Source organism: Stegodyphus dumicola, chromosome 3 (assembly GCF_044657685.1).
Source record: "Stegodyphus dumicola isolate Sdum_Otavi_A_Nest chromosome 3, ASM4465768v1".
Taxonomy (NCBI): domain Eukaryota; kingdom Metazoa; phylum Arthropoda; class Arachnida; order Araneae; family Eresidae; genus Stegodyphus; species Stegodyphus dumicola.
The window spans coordinates 119366878-119388143 of record NC_140770.1 but is presented as its reverse complement, the minus strand read 5'-3'; the positions used below and the strand labels follow the sequence as shown (position 1 = coordinate 119388143).

General features: G+C 32.6%; 1 protein-coding gene across 2 annotated transcripts in view; it reads right to left on the bottom strand.

Moving 5' to 3' along the window:
- Positions 1–21266, bottom strand: part of LOC118189903 (solute carrier family 41 member 1-like) — a 140068-nt gene that overhangs the window by 65696 nt on the left and 53106 nt on the right. For both annotated transcript variants that reach the window (XM_035360611.2, XM_035360616.2), the window contains exon 7: positions 13471–13617. In XM_035360611.2, the coding sequence (XP_035216502.1) occupies positions 13471–13617 (147 nt within the window). The remainder of the gene's footprint in view (positions 1–13470; positions 13618–21266) is intronic.

Here is a 21266-nt window from a genome sequence, read left to right as displayed (position 1 = left end):
AAAAAAAAAGGGGGAAACAAATCAGAATTCATCTGAAAATAACAGAATCTGAAAAATTAATGTCAAACATTTAATTCACATTCAAATTCATAATTCAAAAAAAGTTGTTGCTCAGAATGAAAAAACAAAATCCCAGTATATGAACTTTATTTACAGTATACATGAAAATAATCCATACATCATATGTAAAATATATTAATATTATTTTATATAAAATACCATACAGATCATATATAACATACAGATCACGTAAGAAATCATGTAATATTTTATATACTATTTAAATTGCAATGCCCCTCCTATAGCAAAACAAATCAGGATTTTGATTATATGGGAATGTAGTTGTGTGTATTGCAACTTAGTTTCCACTTCTCTGCCTCATATTATATTTCTTAGCAGGGTAAATTATATTACTTTCTACTGCATAATATTAGAATTTAAAAACGGATATTTTTTTCCTTTGACCTTTTGCAGAATGATTTCAAGATGATGATCTGAAGATACTTACACCAATGCTAAAATTACTACTTACTATCTAAGGCCTAATCTAGAGTTATACAGAAAAAAAGCACATCAGTTTCAAATTTATGCAAAATTCAATCTTGGAATCTTTAAAACCCAGCATCAAACTAAGACTAAATTTTTTAAGTGCTATCACAACTGCTGTAGAATATTAATATTTTTTTAATGTAAGTTACTCAACATTTAAACTACTTGTTCCTAAAATTATGCATAAAGTACTATGGCTTAGGGAACTTTTCATTTCTCACAAATTAAAATAATATAATATTTGAGATATCCTAGCTTGACATAGAAAAGAGAAATTAGCCAAAAAAAAATCTGAGATTTGGATATTATTACATACAAGATTGCCGCTGAGGTGACCATCTAATTTTGCTAGCTGCATTCTGTACCATCATAAAACAAAATTTTATTTTATTGCATGTCCTAAACTTTATTTAAACAGCGACTTTTTCATATGCATCTTGATCAGAGTTGGCAGGGATCTAGTGCAAAAAAACTATTCATATGTATATTATTATATCTGTATTTTATTCCCTAAGTACCACTGTTATATAAATAATTTGAATATTTCCAATATATTTTAACTAGTCTCATTCATATGCTTACAAAAGCAATTATCAACGCTCCCATCTTTTTAAATGCCAAACTGATGCCAGGATTATTACAAGTTCGAAATTTACCTCTCATATACACTTTATAGGTACAATAAGGAAGTAATGCAACACTTCCTTAATGCATACAATAAGGAAATACCAAATTCGCAGAAGAATCTTGCTAAAACCTGATGAAAATGATCATGAGCAAGCTGAAAATTACTATTTAAATAAAATTCTAGACAGGAAATAAAATTTTGTTTTATGATGGTACAAAATGCAACTAGAAAAGCTAAGACACTTTACTCAATGGCAACTTTGTGTGTAAAAACGAAGTGTAATAATAATACCAAATTTCACTATTTCTGTAGTACTTGCTACAAGATCTGCTCTCATATCTGCGAATGTAGAGATTCAATAACAAAAATACCAAAATAACAATTTAGAAAGAGAAACAATTTAAAAAAATTAAATTACATCATCATATTTTCTTAAAACCTTTTTAAGTTTTTTTTTTTTTTTTTTTTTCTATTGCATGAAATAACCTATTTTGTAATTTCAAATAAAAAAATTAAAAAATGGAGGGACTTTGGGCACTTCATTAATATTATAGCCCCCATATCACAAATGGTGCAAATATTATTGATAAATCACCAACACAAATCATCTAATGTCCAGCAGTCCTGAGAATGATCATTTAAAGTTTGTGACAAAAGAAATCCGAGTTAAAACCTTTGTTAGGAAATGACTGTTTTTGCTCTATTTCATATTTTTGTTTCTTAAATGTTTATACAGGTTATATTATAAAATTGTTTTCTTTTACTAAGGAGATAAACCAACTTTTTTTAACCTCCTTGTTGCTGAGTGTAACCTGCTTCTCAGAATCTAGCAGCAGTCTTATTTATTTATTTTAATGTTATGTTCCAGATAATAAAATATTGTTGGTTAACAAAAGCTAATTTTATAGCATATCCTCTTGATTTGAGTTTTATGCAGTATGTCTACAACTGTGATGAGTTTTATTAGGTTAAATCTTGAATATTAAGTATATTATTTTAGAGTCTACATATCCTGATTACTCCAAAAAGGATATCCTTAATTTTATACAGGAATTCAACATTTGGTATCAGTGATGGGATCTATAAGTAAGCTGATTCAGTTTTGTTTTTACTGATACGGATAAATTAGAAGCATCTCAAAAACAGAATAGATGGTTATTTACTGTGTAATAACTTTACATGCAACTGAAAGTACATAATCTAATGATAAGAAAATTTCGAAGCTAATAGAATCTACAGCCAAACAAATGTCAACATGTGATTATGAATACAGAGAGGTTTTTCATTAGAATCTGAAGAAAAAGATGAGCTTATCAATAAAGAAATTGATGGTTCAGAATTTTACATTGATAAATGGAGAATATTAGAAAATAAGTTGAATAATTTTCTGAATGAAAAAAATTCATTGTTGTCGTCATGTCTATTCAAATAGTGGCATGGACAAAAATGACAGCCCTGGCAATCTGCAATACGTTATCATACAAGGTTTGGTCTTTTAAACAAGATCCAATTTTTAGCAATTTATCAAAGATGGCCATACAATCAAAAATGTATGCAGCTGTCCTTTCTGTGTCTGGTCAGTTATCACATTTTTTGTAAGTCTTCCTCTCTATCAATCTTAATCTTCTGTGATGGCAAGTTCTAAGTCTGCCAATGGTTTTAGTTAGACTTCGATCTCCCCTGATGTTATGAAGCTAGTGCTTTACTGGAATTAAAAGTTCCTTTAATCTGTATTTGGCCATGGCATTTGTGTCCAAGAGGGTGATATTTACGTTATTATTATTCTTGAGATTTTGAGCCTCTTTTGTCAGTTTATCTGCGCTCTTGCTACATGTGAATGTTGACAAGTGCTGGCAACCACTGAAGAGTACAGATCTTATCTAGAATGAATGATCTTATCTAGAATGAATTTCGCCTAATGAAGCTCATTTAGGTGAAAGCGGATCCCATTGATAATCAGTAAGCTTCCATCCAGGATTGCCTGTGGAGCTGCCTATGAGTCACAGATAACAATGAGCCCTTTTGCTTGCTCAGGAATGTCAAGACCCTCCACTATTGACAGAAGATTGCCCGTGAAGTTAAAAGACTATGGCTCCAGTAACAATTCTGTGTTGACATGGAGTATTGCCTAGGATGGTCATAAATACTCCAGAACCTCTATTAGTGGTCATCAAACGAACCATCTATATAAGCGCATTCAAAGTCCTTTTTTGGATACTCTTCAATGGTCCTTATCCCTTTCAGTTTAATGATGTAAATCAATTCCTATTTATTGCATCGCTCTAGTAGGTTGAGTACTATTTTAGAGTTTACAGGAAGCTTGGAATAAAATGTTGGTTCATGGAAGATGGAAAATTTGTTGTGATCAAGGCCAAGAACTACTCTTAATATCTTTGTCTAATTTTACAGGTGACGACCTTTTTGGTCTAATGCTGCCATTATAGTTTTCAAAGTTTTCCTAGCGATGTGTTCTGGTACACGGCTTCTTGCCTTGTTTGCAAATTTTGTTGCATTATACTGTCCTCTTTTTCCAAAGCTTTTGAGGCCTCATTTACTTTTAAAATTATTGGATTCCACATCACATACTGATGTGGATGTAATGATTAGTGGAAGATATAAATGATTAGTCATAAATGATTAGTGGAAGATACAACACTGGTAATGATTTTTATAGGATACTTTGATTCTCCTAATACAGCTCTGGAAGCATGAGTTCAAATGGGAGACGCATACTCCATGATTGGTCTAATTAATGAGTGCAAGTTGTTCTAAGTACCCTGAGAAAAGCTCCCTATTTTGTTCTGCAAAAATTTTCCATAATTCTTAATCTTTTCAAAGCTCTGTCAGCATAGGTTTTGATATGCTCAGTTAATCTCTATTCTGCATCTATGGTGATTCCCAAGTCTGTTGGGCATGATGTCTTCAATATGCATTTGACTTCAATGCATAGTTTTGGATTATTCATCAGATCTCTATGCTCTCTATTTGTTGAAAAGACGAGACAATACAGGGAGCCTGTAATCTCTAAAGAGTATGTCTTCAGGTGGTGGATAGGGGAATGGCTCCATAGGTTTTTCCTTTGGGTGGTAGAAGGGAAATGAAATACCCTCCGCAAGACAACAAGCAGTAGTCCAACCTTTCAGGCAATGGCACTCCTTTCTATGATGAGTATAGATTAACCCTTTGGGTACACATTTATTTGAATTTTTTTTTTTTTTTTTTTTTTTTTTTTTTTTTTGCACTTGGAGCATATTTAACCCTTTGGCTACATTTGACATATCAGTACGTCATGTATTTGTTCAGGCAGATTCACATGGCGTTCCGATAAGTCACTGAAACTGAGATGAGATTTAGCTAGTTCATTCTGGTTTATTTCAAAGTAATGTGTATCTGTTACAACAGAACAAATAATTTCAGTAGTTTGGTGAACCTTATTTGGGATACAACCTAAAAATGACAGAAACAGAGAATATATTTTATCAAAGTGATAACAGTTTTAATGAACGTATTGATTCCAGGTACTTCAAAAAGCTGTTTTACATCAGGTACATTTTCTTTTCTTCCCAAATCCATTCATCTAATTTTTTCATAAGAAGATTCACTATCACTTCTTAGTGAATACGTCTTATGCCTTGGAATAATTTCACTATCATTATCACTTTCTAGTTTTATATATTCTTAATCATTTTCATTTTGAAATTCCCCTTTATTGCTTAAAGGATCATTATAAAATTCTTCATCAGATTCAAGATCACTACTTTCATTAAAACTGTCGTTATCACTTTGATAAAATGTATTCTCTGTTTCTGTCATTATGGGGTTCTGTTGCAACAGATACACATTACTTTGAAATAAATCAGAATGAACTGGCTAAATCTCGTCTCAGTTTCAATGATGCATCAGAATGTCATGTGTGTCTTTACCCAAACATATGCATGATGTACTGATACGTCAAATGTAGCCAAAGGGTTAAGAAGAATTAGTTGCCAACAGTGTTAACCAATCTGCCAAATACTTTATTGCATTATCCCAAAATTAAACTACCCTCATTTGATGGTAATCTAGGTTTGAGGAGACAATTTAAGACGACGGATAAGAATCCAAATCTGGACTATCATGAAAAATTTGCATAGTTAGCACAAGCTATGGAGAAAAATTCATCAGCTGAAAGAGTTAATAAAATGTTTTCCCTCCTGGTGGAGAAAGCTATGAGAAAGCCTTGAAACAATCATAGGCTCGCTCAAAATGATTATACAGCTAACAGGTGATCAATTCGAATCAAAACTGAAAGCCTTAGAAACTTTAGGCATTACAAAAGATAAATATGCTGCTATGCTTTATCCTCTAGTTGAGTCTTTTCTCCCTAATGAAATAATGAATGTGGAAGAGACTTAGAATCTGCCAATCATTGATCTAAACAAGAGTTATCACAAGAAAAGCAATCAGACAATTCAAAGAAAGCCACAAGTGATTTAGACTGCCTTCTTAACTTTATACAGGATGAGGTTTAAAGTGAAGAGAGAACTTTTATAGCAGCTCAAAGCTTTGTTTTTCTGTGAAAATAAACCATTTTGATGATCGCCAAGAGAACCAACTTAAGAAAATACAAGACCCACATTTCTACCGCAAATAAACTTTTATATTCTTCTCAGAACAACAAAGAAATCATGCATATTTTATTCTGAGGATCACAAATCCTGGAACTGTAGAAAGGCTCAAAAAACAACCTTGCAAGAAATACTGTTGTAGAAAATACACGTTATTGTTTCCTTTGCCAAAAAGGACGACACAGAGTTAAGATTTTTAAGTCAAAGTTCAACTACCAATTATGTGGAAAAAGGCATAACTTTATATAACAATAAAAGGATGACACAGAGTTAAGATTTTTAAGTCAAAGTTCAACTACCAATTATGTGGAAAAAGGCATAACTTTATATAACAATAAGTGTTTTGAAAGAGCTTCGTCAATGAATTATAAGTACAAAGTAGAATTGAAAGTACAAGAAGTTGAAGCTCTTGCTAGTTTGTCCAAAGCTTCTAACATTATTTTACAGACATTCACTGAAATCATGAGATGAAAAGGAATGAAACGCAAGGTTAATTGGCCATTATGGATACTGGATCACAAAGACCATATATTCTAAGGTCTACTGCTTCAGTTCAGGTAAACTGCTATAATTCATTTCTTTAACAAAGTCTAGTGGTAAAGAGTACCAACAACATTCATTGTTTGGAGTATCTAATACAGTAATTTGCTAAGATGATGTTTTTACAGTCCATTTGTCAGAACTATAATTGTCATTTTAATGCTCCGAGTAAACCAGCAATTTGCAAGACAATACCAGCTGCGAAGCAGAATCATATATGCAAGAGTTCTCCAAGTGTGGCATTCATCTTACTGGTGATATTAATGGACCCATCAAAGTACTCATAGCAGCTGATATTGCGGAGAAGCTATACATTGGAAACTGCAAAAAAATTAAAAAATCACTGCCAGGACACAAAATTAGGCTGGATAATTATTAGCTGTACTAATAATGACAGCATGGCTATATCAGTGACTTCATGCTCACTACTAATATTTGCATTTCTTAATTATGGGCTCTTGATTTATTATGTATAACTGACTCATCAGAAATGAAAATGGCAATTGAATTACATGGAGCAGCAAAGCAACAAACCATCATTTCTTGAACACAGTTGAAGTTGAAAATGATCACTTTTTAATACACATATGCTCTGGATTAAGGTCACCCATCTTTTGACAATTTTGAACAGCATCTAAAGAGGATTAACAAAGTTGAGAAACATCTGAGGAAAGAAGAATTTTATTAGCTTTATGGAAATGCATTTAAAGATTGGTTAAGTGAAGGTATAACCGAGTTAGTTGCAGAAAATGCATTGAAGTTATCTGCCCACTGTTTACCCTACCACCCTGTGATAAAGGAAAACAGTACTATATGAATCTGACTGGTTTTCGATGGCTCGGCAAAACAGAAAGGCTCACCTGGTATCAACAACTGCTTAGAGAAAAGAATAAACTTCACTGAATTGATACAACTGTATTATACCATTTTTGGCTTGAAAGAATTAGACACAAGGAAGGCTTTTCTCCAAATCACTATCTTCCCCCCCCCCTGACAGGGATCATTTATGTTTTCTATGGTTGGGAAAAGACGGCGAGCTGAAGTACTATCAATACTGTCATGTGGTTCTGGGGGTAACATGCAGCATTTCCCTTTTTGGGAATTCATTCAATATTATCTGTGAAATGTTCTGAAAAGTAATAACAATGAATATCTTGAGAATTAAATTATAAGTTACTCATGGACAGTTTTTACTAGGTAACTGTGCTGCAAGTGTGCAAAATGAAGAATTTGGAAAAAATGAAGAACACATTTATTCATAAAAATGGCAACCATTATGGCACAACGAAAATTTGAATTGAAAGGGTAGGAATACATAAACCTCAGAGATGAACCTAAATCTGACACAAATGTGCTAGGAATATTATGGAATAAAGAGGCTAGATATCAGTTTAGTCAGTTTAAAGGAGCTTTGCTTCAATAAATTCACCAAGAAAGTAATTTTATCTGCAGCACATTGAGCAGGCAAGCTTCCACATTTATTCAGCATCAAGTGTATTAACTGCGACCGCCGAATGACAAGGCGAAAAAGATTGCAACAACTGGTTTCTCCTTCTCCTGCTGCAGGGGTCTGAAGGTGTAGGAAGTCTCCTGGCTGTCCTCACCCTGGCTGATGTGTCAATCATTTTTCTTCTTCTCGTTTTACTGCCGTCTTCGATGCTATATGCAACACCATGGAATTTTCTTTTTTAGTGAAAATTGGAATTCAAGATTCGACACAAAAAGATTCTCCATATACCTAATACAGTCAAATACCAAAAATCTGCTGATCTGAAATCCGCGTTGCCTCTCAGAATATAAACAATCAGTTTATAGGTTCCGGAAACCGCAACATTGAGTACGAAATATCGAAGAAAAAAATACTTACCGAATAATGATGTCATAATTACCGAATAATAATGAGATTTTTTCCCCCTCTTATCTGCATTCAGGTAAAAAAGCAGACGATTCACTCAACTCTTTGTTCAAGTTCACGATTCACATTGTTGTATTTTCTGAGCTTTGCTATTTTATTTCAAGAGATTGCTTAGTGCTGCCCTTTTTTTATCCGGATATTTTGTGGATAAATTGAGAATATTATTAATTTCAGCCCTTTTTAATATAATGACAGATAAGAAACGCATTCGTGATTTTACTGCTTGCAACGTTGAAAAACGTAAACACGTTGCATTGACAGTAACGCAAAAAGTGCAAATTCTGCAAAAGATGGAAGCAAGTGCTACTCCTCGAGTTATAGCAAAATGGTATGGAATTGAGACATGATTGTGTATGATGTATGGAAAAAGCTGTCGAAATTTTACAGCAACAGTGATTCCAACACCGGAAACCGAAACCGGAAATCTTTGCATAAGGCGAAATCGGAAGACCTCGATGCTGTGTACATATAATACATTGAATAATATAATCAATTTATATATGTAATTTAATGCATATAATAAATTATTGCTATAATGTATATAATAATTTAATTAAATGTATCTCATACGCCTTATTCATTTTGCACTTTTAGTTCGAACATTATGCTTTATCTTTTCTGTCCTAAAATCTGCACAAGCTTTGCGGATATCTGGAATTCTACTGTACCTGCAAAGATAAATTTTGTTCAACCTCGATATCCTTTCGAGAGGTCTTTGTGTGCACGTGACTCAACTTTTCCTGATGTAAAGAATTCGTCTTCTTCAAAAAATATCTCCGTTAAACAAGTACATTCAATTACTGCCACAGAAATTTGACTGTTGCTTTTTCAACGAAACTTTGTTTCGCGCTGATGGAGAAAGAATTTTATTTCTAAGTGCTACGTTGTTCTGGTGATGCGCATCACTTGTGCTAAAAAGTCAGGTTCTATTTCATTCGCCTGTCTGGCTGATAATTTTTATTTATTTTAATGCTTATTTCAGTAACGGAGATGAAGAATAAAAATTAATTGATTTGGCTATATCTGTTTGTCATCTTTGGGGTAAGTTACTTTAATTTCATATTTCTTTTAGATCACAGCTTTCATTATTACATTTATCAAGCATTTATGGGTTATTGCGGTTTACATTTGGCCCTGTAAAATTATTCCATAATTACATTTTGGATATTATCACATTTGGCACATTCTATTCTTTACACGCATATGTTTTTTAAACTGATAGAAGCATTTTGTCTTGTATCATTATTCTCTAAACTGCTTTTGCAGAAACTTTACAGCATGAAGCTGAATTGGGAAGAAGTAAATTTAACACCCAAGGTTAAATTTTGTAACAGGCTAAAGAATATTTCTCACTCAGAAAATATTTGAGAAGTGGATACATCTGTGAGAAATGCTCTCTGTATTTTTTCTCCGATGCTAGCAAATAAGCTTATGCAACTATAGTTTTGATCAGAACAGAAACTAGTGAATCTGTTAAAGTATAGATATCACAACCATAATCTAGAGTTTCTCTTAGGAGCAAAAACATTAACTACAAAATTAGAATTGCTTGTGGCAACTATTTCATCTCGCCTTGCATCTACAATATTGAGTAAAGATTCCACATGAAGACCTTTATTATAGATTCTACCACCATGCTCACCTGGATAAAAAGCAAGAAATTCCAGAGAACTTTCCTAGAAATATGAATTTTCACTTAAAAAGATGGAGGCATGTGCCAGCAAATTTGAATCCTGCTGGCCTACCCAACAGAGGTTGTTCCAACAGAGGTTATTATTGAAGTCAAGGTGGTGGAAGGGACTCCAGTGGCTACATTTATCATATGAAAAATAGCCTTCTACTGAATTTTTTGCTGATGAAAATGAAGTTCTCAAAAAGAAAAAAAAAGGGGGGTTTGTTTCCTATAAATACATACAGAGATCTATTATATTCAATTACAGTACCAATTAAAGTTATACAGGGACAAGACCAAAATCTTGCCAAATAGTTGTCAAGTTTGGCAAATTTGGTGGCAAAAATTAATTGCCGAAACCACTGCCTTATTGGCGATATCTTGCCAATCTGACGAGATAGCCATTAACCTCAATGTTAAATAGACTTGCCCCTGTAGTCTTATTTTTTTCACCAAAACTTCATCTCTTTCAAGCATTTCATGTTACATTACTCAAAAAGTACGTCAATTTCACTAAAATTATTTACATAAATACAGAATTCACAACAATACATTAAAAGCAATACTATGAATAATAACACTTACTAAGCATTATGCAGCATGTAATATTTTCCTGTTACTAGTTGTGCATATCAACTCATTCTATCATAATTATTTTCCAAAGGTCTTTCAACACTTCTTCCAAAACAGCCAAGTACTTAGGTTTATCATTTAAGTTATATACATATGGCATATTTATTCCAGTCTTCCTAAAAAATGTTGAATAATTTTATTTTTCTTCTCAAATTCCTTACTCTGATTTCTTTGACTTTAATGCGATGCACAACTAATGCTCAATAATCATCTTGATGATACGATCTATCTAATCACTACTGACTGGACTGGCCTATCATTACATAAACAGACAATAGATCAAATTTTATTTTTGAGTTCACTAGACTCTTCACCTCTTCAATCGACATAAAATTTTTAATTATTCTGATCAAATTTATTACCATCAAAACTGTTGTCACTTTCATATAATATATTCATTACCAGTTTCATTATTATGAGGCCATGCATCATTGCCAACAGTGCAATGAAATTCAAATCTGTCTACTATTTTACAACCATTAACAAGCTCATTACAGATTTTTAAATGAGCTAACAATTGCCAGTTTAAATTTGTAAATCTGCATTAAATTATTCAAATTTAATGCAGATTTAGATTTGCCCTCTTACATTTTCCAAGAAATTCAAGATAAATCTAATTCCTGATCAAAATGCCAAAGGAATTTAATTTTTGAAGGTCATTAAATTTTAAAATAGCACATTTTGATTCAAGTTTAAAGCAATAAATTTGTAATTTTTCTATTAAAATTAATGTTTAGATGCCAAACCATGAATATTTGCATCACATTCAATATTTTTATAAACTTTCACTTAGTTCCCTCATGGTGTCTGTCACTATGGTAAAAAATTTATAATCTACTTTTAAACTATTTCCTGCATTCAAATTTTCATGCACTCTTTGCAGAAAATAATACAATGCAACAAAGCCATTGTTTCCCTCAAAATTCAATTCAGGTTTTTTAAAATTAATGTTAAACAATTCATGGAAAAAATTTCATTTAACAGACAAATTAAAAACATCAGAATTTCACTCAGATAAAACAGGAAAACAAAAACCTTTTAAATTCTATGAAATTCTTACCATAATTTGTAATTTTTTGGCAAATTTTCAAAACTGCTCGATTTTTTCAACTATTTGACGTCGATTTTTTTAAACTTTAGCTTTCAAATAATTCATCCATCAACACCTAAGTTATGAATTCTAATTGTCGAACTGCTTCGCCAAAAGTATAAGCTATTATCTTTATAATTTCTCATTCCCATAAACTATATGATTAGTTCATTAACTATTTTTTGAGTTTTAAACTAAAAGTACATTACTATAACTAATAGTTGCAAAATCAAATAGCACATAAGCACTTTTACAGAAACAAAGTATGATTGCAAATAAGTAAGCATTATGAATTGTTTCCAGTGCTCAATCATTATTTCCTTTATCTGTAATCTCTTCATTATGACTCAAATATTTAAGAAACCTCTCAAAACCAACTTATTAAATATTCATGCATTAAAAATCAAGAGATTAATTTCCAAAGAGATAAAACCAGAAATTTTATTTCTAAAACTTCAAAAAGTGTATTTTCCACCCAAAACAATTTTTGCTATACTTAATTAGAAGTAAAATCATATTTTGTCAATACATTGAATATCCAAAGAATCCAAATCAGTTACTAAAACAATTCAAAGATACATCCTCTGAATATTATATTACATACCCTATGAATACATTATATTACTATTAACCCCTTCGCGCCGACTGTCACGTCTACGTGCCAGCAACGAACACACTCACTTCCCGGCCGACACGCAGGCGTGCCAGAGCATTTTCCCGTTCAACCCCGACTGTCACGTATTTGTGTTAGTGTCCTGGAACGTTTTAAAAACTATAATTTCTGCCACAAGATGGCACTGTATGTCCATATGGTTTTAGATACATGTATATTAAACCTACTCGAAATGAGAGAAGCATGACTCAAATACACGTGTTTTTGATTATATAAACAAAAGGGGAAATAAATCTTTCCGAATGGCGTGCTTTATGACGTCGCTTTAAATTCGCACGTGGTAGTTGTTTATTGTAAGTAGAGAAGTTTTATTTTTGCTAAAGCGTTGGGTATTTCGGTTTGCAGTTCAGTATTTAGAAAATAATTAGATTTTGTTAGACGTGAATTCTTTCTGTTTTGACCGTTGCAATGTCGAAGCGTTGAAAATGTTTAACAGAGCATGAAATAGCAGATATGATGCAAAATATTTCAGATATTGATTCTGAAACAGATTCTGATAATAGTGATAGTCATACTATGTAACATAGTATCACTATCACATTTTCCAAAACTTTGTTCAGAAGAGACTGATAAGAAAATGAGACTATGATGCTTCGTTTGTTCACATTCCTGGAAAAATCCACCAAAACGGTAAATGAGTTATTACGAGTGCAAGGAATGTAATGTAGGACTGTGTGTAGATCGCTGTTTTCAAATTTTTCATACGAAAAGAGAATTTTAAGTAATATATTTAGTTTTCAGATGTATACTGTTAAAGTCATAAAATGGAGAGTAATGAAAATAAAATGTGTAAAATATACATTTAAACAAGAAATAAGGTAATTAAAGTATATATATAAAAATATGTATAAAGCATAAGTTTAAATACTCTATAAAGCATTATTAAACAATGCGTTAATACTTCGGAAATTTCATGGATTTAGGCTTAATAGCAAAAAAGTCCCCGGCCCTGGACAGATGCTCACGTAAGACACTGCCGGCCTCCACGATAAGCGTGCGTTTGCGTTACCTGGCGTGAAGGGGTTAATTAACTTCAGAAAATACAAGTTGATAATCTTACAAAATATTGAATTCTAGAAAGTAGAGTATCTTTATTTCCTAAAAATAGAAAATATTTGATAACTTTCATGCAAAATATAAAACAAATAAAAAAATGTACATACACACAATGCCGTAAAGAACACTACTAATTGAAGCAAGAAGGCCGAGTGTAGTTACATCACCCAAAGAAGCAGCAATTGGTGTAGCAACATTATCAGGGTTAATGTGCAGTTTTCGAGACAAAAGAACAACCCCAACAGTAATGAAACCTATGAAGAATATAAAATTAACACCAGAGCTCAGATTTATAAGAAATTATTAGAAAAAGGTTTGAACTGACCCCCCCCAAATGTTTTTTAAGATTTACTGTTAATTTTTTTTTATTATTTGCTTTTAGATACTATATCCACCCATTTAAAATACTATGGAATATTGCAAAAAGACACATGCTTTTTCCCACTATAATTTAAAAACATTTCACTAACTGAATACAAAAATAAAAACATTTCAATATTTGAATGCAAAGCTAAAATGGTTTGACCATCATTCAGCCCATTGTACTGAATGGTTTCTTTTAGGATGCTAACAGTGCTAAAAAGGAAAGTGTAAAATATTCCAAACTCCATATTTTGAAAACATTAAAAATCAGCGAAATTCCATATACTGTACAAAGTCCAAGATCCAGACGCCTCAGTACTTCGGGATTCCGGATTTGAGATTTTTCTAGATATGGATCAATTTAAATTTAATAAAATGGCATGTAGAAATTATAAAATTAAAAATATGAAATTGTGATTTACAAAAAAATAAAGCATTTATGATCAAAACAGCGTCAAAATTTACAAAAAAAAAAAAAAAAAAAGCTTAATATTTATTTGTTTAATTGATTAAATATTACTTTCAATGTAAATTGTTTAAGTTGCTTCATATTTTGGTGCTAATACCTTCTCTTTAATTCTATACACAGGCATAATTTCTTGTTCAGTTACAAAGTTGAACTGTGAGTAATACCAGCTACAACTCAACTCTGTTTAAGTTTTATGTTTTAAAAACAAGCTCTATCGTTATTGTAAGAATAAATGCTTCTAAATTTTTTGGAAATATCTGCAATTAAAGTGTTTTTTCATATTAAACCCATAGTTATTTTCGAATCTTTAAAATACTGGCATCCGTGGAACAGGACTATGGGTAATTTAAAACAGGAAAGAACACAATTATGGGGATATTTCACAATTTCTTTGAAAGAAGTCGACACTGTTTTAAAAGATGAAGCAGTAAGTAAGATTGATTTGATATCTGTGTTTAATATACTTAACGATTAAGCTGGCAGATTATTTCAGTTAGATGAAAAAGTTAAAGTAAAATGGCTAGAAATGGAAAATTTTAATGAAGATGAATTTTCTAATGATATGGATATAACGGAAAGCTATTGAAATCAGTGGGTTGCTATGAAAACGAAAGTTGATTTAATGTTATCAACCACTGAAAGAAAGGGCGATATTTCCAGTGTAGTAAATGAAACCAAGCGAAATTTCAGTCTTCCTAAGTTAGAACTGAAATGTTTTGATGGTAATATTAAAAACTGGCTAGGATTCTGGGGACAATTTAAAAAGATTCATGATGATGATGATAGCATTGATGCAGATGATAAATTTCAGTATCTTTTACAAGCAACTGAAGAAGGTTCATCGGATAGAGATTTAGTTGCAAGTTTTTCCACCATTTGGCAAAAAATATTATAATGCTACTGAACAGCTGAAATCTCATTTTGCTAAAGATGAACTATTAATTCAAATTTATGTTCGTGAACTTTTAAATCTAGTTTTAACGCAAGTGAAAAGTGGCGAAATTTTTACTATGCGGATTCTTTATGATAAATTGGAGACTCAACTGTGAGCATTAGAGTCTTTAGGGATAACGTCTGAAAAATATAAAGCAAAATTATATCCTTTAGTAGAATCAACTCTACCAGAAGTTCTTATCAAGGAGTAGGAACGCACACATAACCGTGAAGAAAATAAAGACAAGATGAACATGTTAGGAAACTTATTAGAATTTCTTCATTTGGAAGTCGAAAGTGAAGAGCGGTTACAACTTGCTCGATCAGGGTTTGCGAATGATCAACTTGAAAATTTTAAAATGAAAGAAAAAAATTCCTACTGCAGATTGTATTGTATCTAATGAAAAGCAAAGAGCTGAGAAAAATGACAAACATTGTTTATATTGTAATAAGTCGTTTCATAATATTTCAAAATGTTTTAAGGCTGCCGAGATGTCACTGGAGGTGAAAAGGGAAACATTGAAGAAAAGGGGCTTGTTTCGTCTGTTTGAAACCAGGACACAATTCTAAGATCTGCAAAGCTTATTTAAAGTGTATTATATGCAAGAAGAAACACTATAGCATTATATGTCCAAATATAAATCAATCAAAACAAGACAAACAATCTGAATCGGATGCACAGGTTCTTTTGTCACAAAAAAAATCTCCAACATTATTGTTAACTGTATTGGTGAAAATCATCAATCATGACAAGTCCGGAATCGTTCGTGGATTATTTGATACTGGTGCTCAGAGATCTTTCATACGAAAAGATATTGCGGAGAAACTAGGATTGAAACTTGTACATCAAGAAATGACGAGTCATGGACTTTTTGGGGGCAGTGAAACTAAACAAGAGTCCCATAATGTCTGCAATATTACATTACAAAGCTTGTGTTCAAATTTCAAGTACACTATTTCAGTTTTGGACGAAAAGAAGATATGTGGTGCAATTCCACGTGTAGAGGATCCTGATATTTATCCAATTTTGAAAAAGAAAAATATGTGCTTAAGTGATACAGGAGAATATGTGCCTGAAATAGGTTTATTAATAGAAGCAGATTATCTTGGTGCATTATTCAGTGGGAGAATTGAGCCCATTGATAATAATTTGGTAGCTATTAAAACAAAACTTCGATGGATGCTTCAAGGTAAACAAAAAGACTACTCAAAATCTTTGGAGAATATTGTAAATGCTAATAATTTAGATTAGACGGAATTATGGAGCCTAGATGTCATCATTATAAGATATCCTGCAGAAGTAAAGTCAAGGCAGGTAACCGAGGAAGAAACGGTAGATTGTAAAACTATTAAAAGAAATGAAGACAAAAGATATAAAGTACGTTTGCCATGGAAAAGTGGACGTCCAGAATTAGAAATGAATAAAGAATTAGCCACTAAACGGTTAATGTCAACTACCAAAAATCTCATACGATGTGGACATTTAAGAGAATACGATGATGTGTTTAATGAGTGGGTTCGGGATGGAATCATTGAAATTGTAGATAAAGACGAGAAAAAGGGACACTATTTACCACATCATCCTGTGATAAAAATTGGTGCAACAACAACAAAAATATGTATGGTTTTTGATGCATCGACGAAAGATTCCATAGGAAATTTCTTGAATAATTGTTTAGAAAAAGGGCCAAATTTATTAGAATTGATACCCAAATTGATAATGCAGTTTTGGAAAAATGCAATTGGCGTAACATCAGACATCAAAAAAGCATTTTTGCAAATCAGTTTGAATCCAGTAGATACGGAGTATTTTAAATTTCTGTGGTGGAAGGATTTATCACAATGAGAAGAAAAAAATCACTCTCTGACATTGTAGAGTGATATTTGGTGCTTCTCCTAATCCATTTTTACTAGAAGCAACTATAGCTTACCATCTAGAGAACGCTCCGGAGGAAAGGAAGCAAACAATTTGTCGACTCAAAGAATCTTTTTATGTGGACAACTGTATTACAGAAATTTTTAATATGGCTTTAAGAAGATTATTTGCTCAAAGAGGTAGAATAAATATAATTTACACTGACAACGGTACAAACTTGATTGGTTCAAGCAATGCTCTAAGAAATTTAGATTGGGAGAAGATCATGTCGTTTTCCACTATCAAGAATATCAAATGCAATTTTAACCCTTCAACAGCAGCCTGGTGGGGAGGATGGTGGGAGCGCATGGTTAGAATGTTAAAAGATGCTAAGAAGAATTTTGGGCAGGAAAAGACTATGAAGAGTTGGAAACTATTCTATGTAACTGCAAAGCTACAATAAACTCTAGGCCACTTACATATATTAAAGACAATTCTGAAGGTCTGAAGACATTAACTCCCACTTGTTTCTTACAAAGTATTCCTAGCAGTGAAACAACTGATTTAGACGAAATCGACAGTAAAAGCCTAAATATAAGATTGTGTTTTGTGCAAAATTTAAAACAGGATTTAAGAATGAGATTTCGGAATGAATATTTAGCAATATTGGTTCATAAAGTTAAGAGCCGGGAAGAATCTTTAAAAGTTGGGGAGGTCGTTCTTTTAGAAACTGGTGGCAAGTGTATCAACTGGCATTTAGGAATCGTCATTGAAGTCTTTTCTGGAGCAGATGGGCACTCAAGAGTTACCAGAGTGAGAACAGCTGATGGAGAGAAGTTGAGATCATTCCAAAGACTTTAGCTGTTAGAAATCAACAGTTCGGAAAAGTAACCATTCATTTCCCAAGATGCTCGAAGGGATGAAAGCGCCTCTACACCCTGCAGCTAATGATTCAGATTCCAGAAAAGATGATGATTCATCCCCCAAAGTCCCAGATTTTGTTACTAGAGCTGGTCGATGTGTTAAAATTCCCAATAGACTTGATTTATAACTTTTGTTGCAATTTATAGGTATCCTACAAATTGCAAGGTGGGAGGTTGTTTGAGTAATACCAGCTACAACTCTGTTTAAGTTTTATGTTTTAAAAACAAGCTTTATCATTACTGTAAGAATAACTGCTTCTAAATTTTTTGGAAATATTTGCAATTAGTTTTTTCATATTAAATCCATAGTTATTTTCGAATCCTTTAAAATCAACTGTTCAAGTCCTGTAGTTGCTGGTTTGAGAATTCAGACTAAGTTGTCAATTGAAATTTTTTCGTTTAACCTCTCCGTCACTTTTTTTATCATCGGTAGCGGCACTTTTGGGATCTACAACCATACTACAGATTCTGCCCTCCGTTAATTGATTGATGATTGGAGCATTGTCATCATAATTAAAAACGTCTGTTATATCATCTTCATTTATTATTGTTTCTCCATATTTTTTTACAAAATCCATTAACTGGAAAATTTCACCTTTGGTTCGCAAAATCCAAAAACATTCCTATTCAGAAAAAAACCTGAAATATGGTAACGCTATAAATTATGCCAAGCATTTTTTAAAGTATCTGAAGTCACATCCTCCAACGATCTTGCTATGCTCCACACAACAGATTTTATGCTGAAATATAGGGCTAGCATAAATGATTCATTTTGAAAAGGCTATATTTTAAAAAGGATTACGCATATACACATGAAACATATACAAAAAGAACCACAAACTCACCAAGTTTTTTTTACTATTTCACCAAGTTTCCAAGATAAGTAGAACACTGCTTCATCACTGAATATCAACTTGGTGGTGAAATCCTTCTCCTCCAATGCTTCCTACATGTTGATGTAAAAAGCTACTCAAAAGGCCTATATTTCAGCATAAAATCGGGCTTTAACTGTTGCAGGAGCTACACATGGTATGATTGGAAATGCAACCATTGACGCAAAATCTTCCACACAGCTTTTTGCGGTATTCGGAACATCTGGTCTGACAGGATGAACATCTGGACAAAAATACTACAAAATGTATGTACTGAGCTTGATTATCGTCTGGACATGTGCCATGTCACCAAACGAGCACATACTGAATATTTGAAGAGGGTGTATAAACTTCGCAAGTTTGTGCTTCTTTTCACACATCTTTCATATGTGTATATTAAATATTTTTGAAAATATAGCCTTTTAGAAACAAATAAATCATTTATGCTAGCCCAGTATTTAAAAAATTCTTGAATAGTCTTGCCATTATTCAAGAAATTGAGCATGGATTTTAAAAATACTATTTTACATTTGCAATTCAGCACGTGCACCATTCCGATATCCATAAGATGAATTACAGGCGTACAGTTTGAAGGAAAGAATAACACTGCTACATTATCTTTCACTTAAAGCAAATGAAATATGAGCTGAAAAGTAATCTACAATCAAGACAATTTTTACGTCATCAGGTGAACTGACCGAATTCAAATTTTGCCGAGTCTCGGGTATGAAATGATTTTCAAACCAATCATTCATTAAGGCTTGTGTCATCCATGCCCTTTTATTTGCCCGATATATAACGGAGAAAATCTCTACTCCTGTAAATGCTTTAGGTCATGTATTTTTCCCGATTAGGAAAAGTTTACACTTGTGCATTTCTGCAGCATTTGCACATGCTAAAATTGCTAATCTTGCATTGGAATCTGACACCAGTTGGAGCCTTTCTGTAGAGGCTACCAAGGTGTTTTGCCAGAAAAGACAGTTGCATCAGCATTGTAAATATGTCCTGGAGATAACTTTTCACTATCAAGGTGTTCAATGAATTCATCTGCAAATAGTTCAGAAACTTCAGTATCAGCTGAAGTTTTTCACTTGATATTTTTATTTGCCTTACACCATGGTGATTTTAAAATTTGGTTAACCAACCTGTCAAATATGTGCACCAAGTTTTTAAGTTCATTTCTTCATGAAGTATTTTGGCTTGAGCCATTAGTATTGGACCCGTCAACGGCATGTCCTTGCTGTGACACTGTCTGACCCATTCAATCATCACTTTGTCATTACCATCACTTTTAGAATAGCAAATAAATTTTCTGATAATCACTGCTATTGGGATGTTAGATTCCACAAAAAATTGACAAAGTTCTTTTTTCTGACTTGTCATATACAGTTGAATTTCTAATGACATACACTTTGCATAATTTTAAAATGGATATACCTTTGCAGATGGATATTTTTTGCAGCAATTCCAATTTTTTGCATGACGGACATTGAAACATGCTTTCATAGATCCTGTTGCAATTCCAGAAAGCTAGAAACTCTTTCAGACATAATTGAAAGTTTAATTTTCATAAAACTGCTGTAATAATAATAGCCTGCAAAAAGTAATAAGCTGGATCAAATCAGAAAATTAAGAAACAGCACAATCTGCTATGTTAAACAAAATTCCTTCGAATCAGTAAAGTATAATTTTAACCTAGCTGAAGAGCATCCGTGGTACATTACTGGTTATGTAGCATGAGATTGGTGACTAAAGACAAGCTGTTCCGTTAAATTTTGTCTTACTCCTATTCATGCACCGAGACAATCAAGTCTGAATTGTATTAATATAGTTATTTATTATACAGTCAAAAGTCGTTAATTCGGACACCCATAATTCAGAATGATCTATAATCCGGACATCAAAACTAAAAACTTTCTGCGCATGCGCCGCGTTGACACATGCGCAGAGGCGTTCACGCGTGCGCGTAAGACCTTTTACGACTGCGCATATGAGTGTGCGCAAGTGCAGAATACGTTTTCGCGTGCGCATTTTATGTATAATGGACGTATAAGCTAAAATTATCTAATTATCTATTTCAGTTAATGTTGATGATTGCGTTGTTCCTTAATTTTCGAATTGCATCCGGCTTATTATTTTTTGCAGACTGTAAGAGCAATTTTATAAAAGTAAGCTTAAACTTTCGATTATATCAAATAGAATTTCCGATATATATTTGTTAATATGTAAAGAATCTAAAGCGAAAGTATGTTTTGAAATCCGAAATCTGTTTATCAATTTCACGTTGCTCGGCGGCGGGCGCCTAATGAATTGGAAGTTGATTTGTCAGCACTATCCTTATCTTCAGCGCAGATGTTTTTATTTTATTTGGCTTATAATTCCTTACCAAATGTAGTATTTCATCTCGATATGCTCAGTCTTTGATATGATTTAAAACAAGTTCCTCGTCGTCATAATTCGCTTCCGATAGCGAAGAAAAGTGACAGAG